Here is a 14,198-nt window from a genome sequence, read left to right as displayed (position 1 = left end):
TGTCAGTGTGTCAGTGTGCTGACTTGACTATGACTTGCCCCAAACTGCATGTGATTATCATGAAGTAGGCATGTCTGTAAAGGGGAGACTCGTGGGTACCTATAGAACCCATTTTCATTGACATATCTTGAGGTCAGAGGTCAAGGGACCCCTTTGAAAATTGCCATTGACAAGCTAACTCTCTTTTAGCTCTGGTCTTGTACTCCACCAACTCCTGCTGTTTGCTGTTGAGCAGGTTGTGTACAGGTTTTTTTTTTTTAGAGCTTGTCCACTGAAAACAGCTGCCTGCTGTGGCTGGAAACCAGGTGGATGAGAGTGAACCAGAGCAGTGTTGCAAGTTGCAGCCGGACAGCCAAACAATGAGCTGAAACTCACTTTAAAGCTCCGTAAAGCCGAGGGGAGCTATAGATTCAGCTGATAATTCCCCTTTCACATTGTCATGATACATTGTTATTATAAACATGTCAACTGTAGCCACTTTGAATTCAGGTCTACTTGTCATTTCAGCTGAAAAATAGAGTTACAGTGAATAATTATACAGCATCCTCTCATCATATAAAACTACATTTGACCCTTATAGTAGTTAGCAGGGCGATATCATGGGCGGATAAGTGTGCTTGGATAGTTAGATAGTTAGATAGTTAGTAAGTTAGAAACTTTAACCTTTTATTACTTTATTTATTTTTAAGTTCTATTTTAAGTTTTGAACTTCCTAAAAAGTCAACAGAAATGAACATAAAAAGCTGGTGGCTCTCTGAGGATGTAATGCGCAAATTAAAAATTTGACCTGATATTTAAGTACTTAGGATATTCAGCATCCTAATTGCATTTGACAAGAAGGACTTGCTGTGCATATTTTGGGGGGGCTCTTACTTGTGTATAGCACCTCCCTGAGGGTAAAAGCTCAAAGTGCGAGTCCACAAAGGGTGTGAAGGATCACTTCTATAAACATGTCCTTTATTTCAGTCAAATGTTTTATTTACTTTATCCTCCGCCACGTAATCTGTGTAACACTGCAGGTGAGTGGAGGTGATCAGTTTTTCTACATGGTCTCCAGAGACTCCGTCTTTGCCCACTTCTGAGCAATTTAATCAAATCCCTCTCAAAATTAAAGCCTGCTCACAAATTCTGTTTCACTCAGAAATACGTAACATCACAGAAGCTGTGCCACCCCGTTAGTAAACTCAGTTAAATCCACTCAGACACCCACAATTTCTCACAAAGAAAAAGTTGTTTTTTCATTACAAAATGTTTTAAAAAACAGATAATAAGAAAATAAAGAAGTGGGAAAAAGATGGAGAGCATGCAGGGCTGGGCCTCCCAACATCAAGGTCCCTTCATTAGCGAGCAGCTGTTGAACTGCAATCAGATGACTCAAGTTGATTTCAAAGTCTTTAAAGAGTTGTCGCAGCCGGGCTCTGGCTTATGTGTATCGGAGGGGAATGGGGATTGAAAAGTGATGGAGAGTGACAGCCGACAGATTGCCGGCGCTCGCAGCTCGCCCTCAGGTGAGACTGGGGAAGACAGATCACCCCTGCTGATGTTTAGGCGATGGAGGCGGAGAGCACAGCTGTGTGTGTGAGTGTGTCAGTGTGTGTGGAGGGGTGGGGGGGGTTAGGTTGGGGTGCAGAGAGAGAGCAAGAGAATGAGTGTACAGTATAAGCATGTACACACACACACACACACACACACACACACACACAGTTTTAAGTGCGTACATGGTGTGTTTTTTCTGACAGTTTTGGCCCGTGTGTGTGTGTGTGTGTATGTTTGCACAAGGGTGTGTGTGTGCGTGTGTGTGTGTGTGTGTGTCAGACAAGGCCCCGCGGCTGAGAATCTGCTGTCGCTAAGCAGCTGACACTTCTTAGCGACAGACTGACAGATTTTCACAAACTAATTTGACTCTGAGGAAGACGACACAAGATGCTCATGAAACTTTTCACATCCTGCCAGTGGAGGATATATCGCAGTGCTCATGAAGATGAAGATGAAGATGATGATGATGATGATGATGATGATGATGATGAGCTCACCACAAAAACTCAACACTCACACACACACACATGCGGGAAGGAATGCAGGATAGCACACCTTGTTGACAGAGGAGGTGACAGGGTGAGACGGGGTTAGATCACCTACACATGTATGAGAGGGGTGAAAATATAGAATTTTTCAGTGTGTCCGGAGGTCAGTTCATTGAAACGAGAAGGTCTAGATTTAACTGTAAACCTGTTACACTGCAACAACTTCCAGGCACACTGCAATTATTTTATTTACACACACACCGTTCATCCGTCCTTCTTCACACTTGGTGGGTGTATTGATGGAGGGCGTCTGGTGTCGACGTTGGTGCAATTTGGACACACACCATGTTCAATATTAATAAACTTTGAATAAACAAGCGAACGGTGCTCTGTTCAGCAGCGGGGCGGCCGGCGGGGAGTCAAGCACGTCATCTTCACTTCCCTGGAGTTGATGAACATGAGCGTATAGCCTAAAAGAACAGCGCCACTCAAATCCTGTAAGTCTTTGCCATACTAACTTATAACATTACCGCCAGCAAAATACCTCCGCTAATTACATCCATGTTGAGCTGGTAGGACTTGATATTACAATCCCAAGTTTAATCTACACTTTCTTGATGTCGTGAGTGGGGATAGGGGTCATCAGGTGGGCACCCTCCTTCATCAGTGTTTCACTGTTAGGCCCTAGACACCTCCAGAGGGCTCAACGGCAACACCTGGCGTCCCAGGTGCGCTCCCCTCTGCTTTTACCCTCTTGCTTGTCATTTTGCAGCCCAGCTGGGATCCTTTCTATTCAGTCAAATCCAGTTGCTTCTTCGCTCGGCAGCTTCTGATAACGACCCGACGGCTTGTCGGAAGACCCGTCCTCGTACTCCCATCACCTTCAAAAGCCTGGTTGTCGACGTGGCTACAAACCCTCGACAAGGACTTCTGAGAGGTTGACCACAAGATCAGGTCCGGCCCAAGACTATAGTTGTGATAATCTCTGGCGGATAGATGAGCTTCTGATTTAGATTCAACCTGCATCTTCCAGTCCCAGGCAGTGTCCAGGAGGGTCGATTCCATTCTTGTAGATGGCTTCACTGGAAGTTGTCCTGCTCTTACGAAGGGGGATGGTGAAATGAATACATCTGTTAAGTGCATTTCATCTGTGTTTCTGACTGTGAGTCGCCGCTACTTAAGCGTGTGACGATACTACTTTATGGCGGGTGTATTGCTCAGGACCCAAAGAAGCTCAGTGTTGAGTGTGAAGTTATTTACAAGCGGTTCTCGATAGAGCTGCAAGCAGCAAACGCCACAGGCCAAGCATCCGGCCCGTTCTGAACAGGCATGTTCTGAACAGGCATTGCACTAGAATACAAAAAAAGATAGGGGCTCTGTCTTTGGTAGAAAGAAGTTCCAGTGAAAGCAATTTTCAGAAAGAGCTGTTGAGTTGTTTTTTTGTTGTTGTTACTTTTAGCAGCACAAATCAATCAATTATATTAAATGTTATTGCACTGAGGTGGAGGCAGTAGTCTCAGAGGAGATCTCAAAACCTGGGTAAATAAAACCAGAATCCAGCTGCAATAGAAGTGATTTATTTGAACCGCGCCTTTTGAAGGTAACACTAAGAATAACCTCCACGTGTGTAACTGAATGTGTGAATGAAATAAAAGCAACTACAGAGCTGTGATCCCTGAGCAGCGTGCTGCGAAACACCACGGCTAAGATAGAGACACTTTAGAAAATAATAGGCTCCGAAAGAACGATCGCCACTTCAACACCGACTCATAAGTAAACGGACGACACACACTCAAGCCCATCTGTATCACTTTGCGGAGCGGCTATACGTTTCAGCCTTTCACTGCTTTGTGAGGCACCAAGGCCAGTAAAAAAAGAGTCTAATTCAAAGGCCAGACACACATTCACCGGGCCATCCACACACCAGGATGTCACATCCACTCATCAGCTATCCAACACTCACCCAGCTCTTGTGGGAAATTACAATGCCAGCGCACAATGGACTTGTGTGCTCGCTCGTGGCAATAAAAAAAGTGTTGATGTGAACCTGTGGCAGAGCAACTTAGCAACGGCTTGAAAAGAGCATGAGTTAAATGCCACACACACACACAGAGACACACAAATCCAACCTCTATATTAACTCCATGGGGACCCCGGATGGTCAATAAAAATGCCCCGAGACCTTGATGCAGATCTGATTGTCCTGAAAGCGACCCGGGCTGCTTATCTGCTGCGTGGAAATAGGCTACAGTAATTCACTTAGATCCCAGATACTTCAGATAAACTCCTCTGCTGGGAACACAACAACAACAAAACAGACATGGCGGGAGGAAACACCGTATTCCCAACTCGATATTCTCCCCCCACGAACCTCCCCACTTCCTCCCTCCTTCCTTCTTCTTCTCGTCTATCTTCCCATCTAAGTTCCTCTCCGTCGCCTTTCTAAAATACCGTCCCCTGTCTCATGGATGAACTCCCTCACTCTCTCCTCTTTCTCCTCCTCCTCCTCCTCACTCTCCTCCTCCTCCTCCTCTTTCTTCTCATCTGCAACTTTCCATCTCTCTCTTTTTGGCACAATGAACGAAGCCGACCACATCCTGCAGCAAAGGCATTATCTAAAAAAAAATCCATAAAAGTCATCAGTGTTTTTTGTTGTTTTTCATTTCTGAACCCGCTGCTTCAGCGAGCTGTACCCCCCCGATGAAAGCTGAGAGAGAGAGTGAGAGAGAGAGTGAGAGAGAGAGAGAGAGAGAGAGAGAGAGAGAGAGAGAGAGAGAGAGAGAGAGAGAGAGAGAAAGGGGGTCAGTTGATCAGTAAACCTTCAGAGCAATGCCAGTGCTACATCCTCACACACACACAAACAGGCGGCTGGCAGGCAGTTCTTGGATCTCAGTACAGTCAGTGGTTCAAGTCTCGCACAGCTTGTTTTTCATTCTGTCCTTCAACAAAACGAACACCCTAATTAACAGTAGTTTGCTGCTCAGCACCCATTTCACTTGCTGCATTTGGGAGGACTTCAGTGGTGGAAGAAGTACTCAGAGCCTTTATTTAATTAAAGCACCAATACAACTATGTAAAGATACTTTGTTTTAAAAGTTACTGTTTGTAACTTCTTAAATCATTGCGGGTCGGTGTAGAATGCACGTTTCGCGTGTGGCTACGCTGTTCCAACACAAACTACACAGAAGCACCAAAACCACAAAGTTATATCTAGTGAAGCCCGTCTTGCAAAACAGTGTTAACTCTTCCTGCTCCAGCACAGAACACAGTCAGAAGACACAGGGGAGACCGTAGCGTTGGTCTCCAGGGCCGGTGTCTCTGCTGTACTCTGCTCCTCTGCCTGCCTGATTGACTTCACTCACACACCGCGCTCGTTCTCACTCGCTCTCTCGCTCCACCTCTCACGTGCATGCGTGCACACTACACACTGCAGAAGAGTTAGTTTAGCTCTGAGAATATCTAGTGAATGTACAGTGGAAGTTTGTGCAGTAATAAATGCTGCAGCTCCTCCAGACCAACAGAGGTTTCCCATGTCGTTTCCTGCTGCTGAGTGAAGTGACGGGGCTCCGGAGCGAGTATCGTTATCGTCTCCGGACGGGGCTGCGGTTTCTCCCCTGTTCCTTCTGACCACGGTCGGGGGGCTGGAGCAGGAAGAGTTAACACTGTTTTGCAAGATGGGCTTCACTAGATATAACTTTGCTGTTGTGGTGCTTTTGTGTAGTTTGTGTTGGAACAGCGTAGCCACACGCGAGCGCGCATGGGACACCGACCCGCAATGCTGAAGCAGGAAAACACAGTATCAGCATCGATTCATGGATAGACCTTCGTCTGGTCAGCTAACATTACTGCCAAGCAGGTGAAATATAGAGTGATATTGTGCTTTTAGCTGACGTGTGTCGCCTCACTGTTTTGACCGATGCTCGTTCATGTCTATGTAGAGCGAGCCCAAGCGCAAGGAACAGGACGCTGACTTTCGTTGACTTAAGGGCCACGGGTGTCGCTGTTAATAAGCAATTTCTGATTCTTACATGGAGTCCCTTTAAGTAAAAGCCCTCCATTCAAAGTCCAGCGTATGTAAAAGTATTATCAGCAAAACCCACTTAAAGTATCAAAGTAACCCCTACGTTTTGATAGTTTTGACAACTTGTATAATGGTTCCGGAGGTCAGGAGAGGGGGATGGACCTTCAGTTAGCGGTTAGCTGTATCAACTGCATTCAGCCAGCACAAACCCCAGCACTATAGGGGTCACAGCGGGCTGGTGGCCAGCAGCTGCTGGGTCTAACCTGTGTCGGTAGTAACAGAGAGTTTGCTGATCCGGCGGGGGAGTCATGGCGGTCCCTCAGGATCAGACCCTTGGAGCTGGGGTTTGCGCTGGCTGAATGTTACAACTAACCGCCAACTGAAGGTCGGTCTCCATCATTTTCAACAGCATTTTTTTGAAGAGATGTTGATAGAATACAACGGAGACCTCTCCTACATATAGACAAACAGAAAAGCCAACACACACACACAGTACCTACACACTTCGCATCACTAACGCCGATCACCTGAGGAGCTATACGAGCTGCACAGAAGCGTTCCCATGGGGGCTGTTTTGTCACGGTATTTCCACACTGCAGGCGCTTCAAGGCCACACGGATGTGTTCACGCTCTTCATAAAATCAAAGACACTTACCTCCTTCTCAGTCCAGAAAAAAAATATCTGCTGCGACTGCTAATGAAAAAAAGGCTTAACTGTGAAAAATGCAGAACTGCGCCAAGAGGCAACCATCAGGGTGTGAAAGCCCTATTTAAAACCTGTCTATATCTGCTGCACTTAACATAAACAGTGTGTCAGTCTACTAGTAAAGCCTTATTTAATGCAGTTTCAATTTTAAAAACAATATGCATTTAAGTAAGGGACACTCTAGGCATACTAAGTGAGAGGAGTCAATGCGCACACCTTCTAAATCTCAACGAAGCGTCATGCGGACCTGCGCATCCGAATCCTTTTGGCCAGCGGGTCTGTAACAGTTAAGGAACACATGGCGGGTGTATTGCTGGGGACCCAAGGATGTGCAGTGTGGAAGTTGGTGCAATGTGGTTACTCAATACGTTCTATATTAATAAACTTAAAGGGACTGTTTGTAACTTCTTACACGTATAAATCTACCGGGTCGGGATCCCATGCGTGCTCGCATATGTGCGCTCGTGTGTGGCCGGAGTCTCTGCTCCTCTGCCTGCTTGCCTTCGTTCACACACTGTGCGCGTTCTCGCTGTCTCGCTCCACCTCTACACGTGCATGCGAGCACACTACACACTGCAGAAGACATCGTAGCTCTGAAAATATCTAGTGAATGTACAGCGGACGTTTGTGCAGAAATAACTGCTGCAGCTCCTCCAGACCAACAGAGGTTTCCCGTGTCTTGTGAAGTGACGGGGCTCCGCAGAGAGAAACGTTATCGTCTCTGACTGGGTGCCGGAGTGAGACACCGGGGCTGAAGCAGTGGGGCTGAAGCAGGAAAAGCCAACACTAGGATCAGCATTGATTCATGGAGAGACCTTCGTCTGGTCAGCTAACATTACTGCCAAGCAGGTGAAATATAGAGTGATATTGTGGTTTTAGCTGACGTGTGTCGCCTCACTGTTTTGAGCGATGCTCGTTCATGTCTTTAGAGCAAGCAATCGCGACCCCGACGCTGACTTTCGTTGACTTAACGGCCACAGGTGTCGCTGTTAACAAGACATTTCTGAAAGTTACAAACAGTCCCTTTAAATAGAGTATCCACATTGCACCAACTTCCACACTACACATCCTTGGGTCCCCAGCAAATACACCCGCCAAGTGTGAAGTACAACGGATGAATGCCGCTCTGTGCAGCTCAAAATTCACAAACAGAAACAGCCAAGCAAAACATCTCTGAACGACCCCTGTGCACATCCTCTTCCGTGCAGCCCGGAGAAGCACTGCTACATTCGACTTTGTCTGGAGCTGTCTCTCATGCATACTGCATCTCGTGGTCTTTTTAATTGGATTGAGTTTGCTCAGGGTCAAAAAATAATGCAATAGAGTTGCATGCTTTGGGGCACAATTCTACTTATCCTCCTTATCTTGTCAATTGGTATTGTGGTTTAGCGCACATACTCCCCAACACATTTTCAATTAAGATGTTCAAATATGGTGACACACAATAAAGGCTGCATTTGGCGTCTCAACAAAAAGTTGCCCTGTTACAAAGTTGTGCACTGGCTGGACACACCACCATCTGCAGTATAGTGTTGAACGACCATGCTGGTGCTTTTCCATATTTTGTGCCCATAAACTATAAATGGCCTATTTACTGCCAACCATTCTCCAAACCAAAGCATATGTTTGTAGATTGATTTCCTTCCTTCCAGGCAGCCAGTGAACTGTGCTGAGTTTCAGAGCATCAACAGTGAGCTAAGAGGAAATGTTGGGATCTGGAGGCTCTGCTGGGCACTAAAACAGAATCATTATACTTGATTGTTTTTTGAAATTATTCTCATATTGAGAGAGGCTTCCCACAGCTTCCTTATTGCCACACACATATCCATCTCGTTTTTTTATTGCATGATTTTTGCGATGATGTTTTAATTGTGCAACAATTAAATAAGTGTAATCAAGGAGTTCATTGGATCTTTTGCATTTTGGAAAAAATAAGTATTTCACACTTTTTCCCCCTCTTTTGTTTTCCTCTTTCTCTCTGTGCTGACTTTGACTTTTTCACTGTTCTAGTTAAATGATAATAATTTTAACCTATACTTCCTCATTCTTACCTAACCCTAAAGTCAAATCCTAATGCTGAACTAATTTCATTTTGATCCCCTAAACCTAACTCTAAATCCAAGGCCTAATCTTGAACTAAACCCTTTAAGAAGTGAGGAGTGTTTTCAAACTGGTTCTCACAAGGATGGGAAAACAAGAACACGCCCACATACACAAACTGCCAAGCACAGACGGTTGTTACTGAATAAAACATTTGAAACACGAGTAAACTGACTTTTTTACCAGCTGAAGCCGGGCTGTGGGAGCGGTGTGAGCCTTGATGTGCAGATGTGACGGGGAGTTGAAGGAACAGCGGGAGACCTTTCACACTCAGATACCACGGCCTGTCTCACCACACATGCTACCTGCAAGACAGCAGGTGCATAGACAGACAGCTCAGCCCATGTGCCAGTCCAGTCCAGTCAGACATAAATAAATAATATAATAAATACATACATTTAAAAATAAATATATAAAATAAATACAAATTAAAGTATCAAAGAATTATGTAAAAAAATAAATGTAAAAGTTAAAAAATAAATAGATTTAGAAATTAATAAAAATAAATACAGAAATAAATAAATAAAAGGGAAAATTAAACAGAAGAGTAAATAAAAAGGGAATTAATACAAAGATAAATAAAGAAGCATCCACAATCTTGAATTAGAGTTTTGACTAGGCACAATGACTTTGCCGATATCTCTTAATGAATATCCTGTCTAGGTATTAAATGTTAAAACGTCTTGCCATAGGATGCAGAGGGGGAAAACTGCTGGGGACTGCATTTTGCTATAGCTAAGGAGCTTCCAACCAATGCATCCAAGACTCATTTGGCAGCATTCAAACCTGACAACCACCACGAAGAAGACAACTAGGTAGCTAACTGCTCTGAAATATCTGGGCTACAACAATATCTCGTTTTTACATTTATATTTTCTATACATTTTCAAAACATAAATTACAACATGTAAAGTAAATACCTTTGGAGTTGTTTAAAGCTGTATTTTTTTTTTTTTTTGACAAAGCAAGGCGAGCAGTTTTTCCCCTACTCTAGGCCAGTGTAGGTTAAACTTGTCCTGATATTCATCTTCTCATCTGACTGTGGGCAGTAGCCTGCAGCAAACATGGGGATTTGGGATCAAAATGATCTTCCCAACATATTGAAACTAAAGGTTGAATGATGGCTCTCTCTTTCTCTGTTCCAGCTTCTGTCAGATGAGCATGAATGTGTGTGACTGTGTGTGTGAGTGTGTGTGTGTGTAGAAGCCGGGCCAAACACACACACAATCAGGCGAGGAGAGAAGATAGAGACAGCCTGTAACTAAAACAAATAGCTCAGCTGAAAATCAAAGTCAGCGGTATATGGCAGCGTTTTGCTTTCCCATATAAGCTACTGTATAATGCAGCTTTTTGCTGTCTGAAAATAATGTTTGTGGCGCTGACAAAGCAAGCAGTCCTCCATCCGTGCCAGACGCCTGTACCTTATCCTGCGACAGGCAGCACAACACACATGGCAGCACATAGAGAGAGACAACTCCTCTGTGCGGTGAAGGTGAGGTGACGTCCTCAACCCTTTTGAGTATTTTTCACTCAAAAGGGTTTTCACTCACCGTTGAGTTTACGGTTTAGTGTATATGATACTGAATTCTGAATAATAAAGTTTAAACTGAGCCAAGTAGAATTAATTTTGGTCTCACAAAGTGTGCTGCAAAGAAGCTATATAGTGTGCACGTCCAACCCCAGTTGGACAAAAGCAGCATGCTGTCCAGGGATGAGGAGAGTTAGTCTACACCTTGAATTTTGCAAGATCCCAAAACTATTATGTAGGCTAATGTTCAAGGTCTACATCAGGTAAACACCCATATGAACAAAAAGGAGATAATGTACAGACAAGAAATGACAGCTCCATCTACAATTAGCACATGAAAGAGGCGGGGTTTGTAACTAACGGCCAATCATATGCAACATCAATTTATCCAGAACAGAATATTTGAGATCAGCTGAAACTGTTGATTTCTAAAATGTGCTCGTGGCAAAAAGCAAAGGGTGAAAAAGTGTTAATTTTTATAGATAAAGTAGCCTAGAATGTAAGTAAAGTAATGGATTACTGTGATTTCTGTTTATTTCTTATGAAGACAAAAATATGATGAATTGAACATGACAGCATGTAATCATCAGGTTAGTTGGAAACAGTAATGTTGCTTACAAATTCCAATTTCCAACGCTTTTGTATAATGATATTACAAAACATGTTCTATCTGTGTGCCATGTACTGTCTCTGAGCAGTTTCCCCACTGCAGGAAAAACACACATGATCCAACACTGACACCTTGTGGAATTATACATACATTACATGTAGTCCCATACTGTATCAGGGGCTTTTGTGTGGAGCAAACCATTTTCTCAAGTTTCTTCTGTTATTATTTTGAATGGAATATTGCATGAAACGTGCTCTACATACAGACTGACTGACTCCTCAATATTCATCTTTTCCCTTCTCTCATTTTACTTTTATATCTTTACATATTTTTTTATTTTTTATCTCAACTTATATATAAAATTGTATGTGGATTATCACATTTCCCATCTTCTCCAAATGTGGAGTGGAGCATTTGATGGTATTTTGTCACTTGAAAGAAAAGAGAAAAAAACGACCAACGGTTATAAATAAATTGATTTTCACTTAACATGCTTTCAGATTTATTCTCACATGCTGGAGTTGGTCCTTCAAATAGGAATTAAATAAGTTTAGTTAAGTTTCAATCGGGTGAGGCTTGATATCATTCAAATTACAAGCCACTTACAAGCTGAATCTCTTTTTCCAGTTTCATTAGCTTGACGGCTCAATACGGCACTTCTTTCTCCCTGTTTCTTATTTCCATTTGTAGGGAATCTTCAGGATCCTACAGAATTATGAATTATTATTGGTTATTAATCAGTACATTAAATACAAACAAGCTGTGTGGGTTCCTGCTACAATCACTTTTATATCAATGCAACAAGGACTTACCTCACTGTGAACTGAACGAATGGAAATAGTTTCTTCATGCTCAACCATAGAAGTGTACCCAACCTGAGGTGCTGGCAGCAGCTTCACCACATGTACTACAACTTCAGAAACAATTAAAAATAAAATTAGGCCTGTTAAAACCATGATTAAAACACTGCAAAATGTGAAACAAACTTTATTTACCACTAATGTAACTGTTGCTGCATCCTGGCACCGGCTGTGAGGAAGTTCCTCCTGGTATGCCCTCCTACGCAGGCCGATTGGCTGGTAGATTGACAGTTCCTCTGTGGAGGTGAAGTCAGCGGCAGCTGAACCTCCATCTTTTTTTTGTTGTTGTTCTGGCCTCTTCCTGTTTTACAGAATACACTGTTACAAAATGATCAGTAAGCAAGTAGAAGAAATAGCAGAATACATACCATTCTGCAGATGGATGATCATGGTTTCCTCTCTCTACTTATATGCCCTTTTGGTCAAGACGGGTGCGGAGTACTCAGGGATACATCAGTACAGGTTTGTCTCATCAATTCTGCACTTGTGTTCAAAGAACCGAAATAACCGTATCCAAATGATGAGGATGGACATTGACGAAACACATCACGTTAGCTTGGATTGGATAAGTGACGTGTGAAGAACGGGGCCCAAGTGTCTATAGTTAAATTTGTCATGAGCTTCAATGTGACACTGCCCTACCAGGGCTGGCCTGCTAGGCAGGTGCCCCAACCGACCAGTAGGAGTCACTAGTGTAGAAACAAGGACAGGAACTAACTGGCTACCCACCCATGAACAGCCAACTGCATCTGCTGGATAGTGCAACCACAGTACTTCGCCAGGTGTTTATATTTTTGTCTGTCTGTCTGTGGACAGATTTTGTCACCGTGATAGCATCACGACTGTGTAAGATGCAGTAATGAAACTTTACAGGTGTGTAGTTGAAATTAAAATGAAGGCCGAGTTAGAAGATGGGAATAGGAATGGGACGTCACCGACAGCAAGTCGGCCATTTTTGGAGGATAAAGTTGAGAGTGCCATCCGCTGGCTGTTTCGTGCAAGTGTAAAAAGATAACACAGAACACTATATTAGTATAAGTATAGTATAGTATACAGTCAGACACAAAGGTAGGCTAACGTTATGGGTTTCATTTTGCAAGATACCGGTAGATTAATTATGCAGTATTAGCCTACGTTTTCTTAGTATTCAGTAACATTAGCTAGCTTATCTTCGTCTGGATGATTGTGTAGTTGGCTTTTGGCCTGTAGACCTGAAGGTCCTATTCCCACCCATTTGTAAATCGGACATCGGCCTCCGAAGATTTACATATTTTGAACTGCTGACAGGTGTTCACTACACATCAGTGACTGTAATGGTGCAAACTGTCAAGGTCCTCCTAATTCGTAAGGATCAATATCATAAACTAAGTTCAATTTTGAAATTCATCGCCCCTTTGTCTCTGTCAGCTCCTCTTTATTTGGGTATTTGTCTTTCGCACGTACTTTATACATTTTTGATGAACAGATGACAGTTGAATAGGCCGGTGACAGTGTACCACAGCACCATACCATGGATGTATAAGAGAACGCTCCATATAGCTACCATCCAAAAAATTCCCTATTGAAAAGTAACTTGAACCTGCCAAAGAGCAGTTTTTGTCACTAACAGTTTGTCATGGTGTTTTTTGTGTTATGGCTTATATGGAACACATTTCTATTAGCCAACCCACAAAAGGCTACTTTTCAGTTTTAAACTATAGCTACACTTCAATCTCCAGGACCCACTATAGTCTCATGAAGGCTACATTTGTTACACACCCATTTCCTGTGAGTTGATTTCTACCAACGGCCCGAGCTGACCGTGAAGGCGGCGTGCTGGTGTCAGGTCAGGTGTAATTCGCGGGCCAATCGCGGGCTTCAGGTGCGGCCATGGGCAGAGTAGCGTCACGGTCTGCGCGAACAACAACGGTGGAGAAGATGATGGAGAACAAGCAGAGCCAGGTAACATGTTAAATTTAACTTTGTTTTATTATTTATCTGTTGGTAAAGTGAACGGAAAGCGACCTGTTATAACATGTAAACTTGTTTCAATGAGCGGTAGCAGCAGGGCCGGCGGGACGCGGTCAGCTTTGATGTTAACTATTTGTTTGTGTCAAGCTTCGCGAGCGGTTTTTAAACACGCGCGCATGTTAGGCTACATTGTGTAAAGTGTCCTCGCGGGGCTCGTGCTTTACATGGTAACAATGTTTGTCATGTTTTATTTGGGGGAACTATTGTCTTGTTTTTGTTTCTTTCCTTTTTTTTCTTGCACTGCTGCCTGGTTGAACCCCACCTGCTGCTCATTACATTAATAAAGAAGCATTAGAAGGTCTTGTTGCTTTTGCTAGAATAGACACACATTAAATCACT

At 43.5% G+C, this 14,198-nt stretch overlaps 1 protein-coding gene and 1 long non-coding RNA gene across 3 annotated transcripts in view; both read left to right on the top strand.

Annotated features, from left to right (window-relative positions):
• The window catches only part of LOC141774982 (uncharacterized), a 1,018,885-nt gene that overhangs the window by 134,393 nt on the left and 870,294 nt on the right, over positions 1–14,198 (top strand). The gene's annotated exons all lie outside the window — the stretch shown is intronic.
• Positions 13,620–14,198, top strand: part of dnd1 (DND microRNA-mediated repression inhibitor 1) — a 10,889-nt gene continuing 10,310 nt past the window's right edge. The window contains exon 1 of one of the 2 annotated variants that reach the window (XM_074647830.1): positions 13,620–13,790. In XM_074647830.1, the coding sequence (XP_074503931.1) occupies positions 13,719–13,790 (72 nt within the window). In that variant the 5' untranslated portion in view covers positions 13,620–13,718. The remainder of the gene's footprint in view (positions 13,791–14,198) is intronic. The other variant, XM_074647829.1, reaches the window with a different exon arrangement.

The sequence above is a fragment of the Sebastes fasciatus genome, chromosome 10 (genome assembly GCF_043250625.1).
Source record: "Sebastes fasciatus isolate fSebFas1 chromosome 10, fSebFas1.pri, whole genome shotgun sequence".
Lineage (NCBI taxonomy): Eukaryota > Metazoa > Chordata > Actinopteri > Perciformes > Sebastidae > Sebastes > Sebastes fasciatus.
Note: the sequence above shows the minus strand (reverse complement) of the source record. Positions and strands in the feature narration are given on the sequence as shown.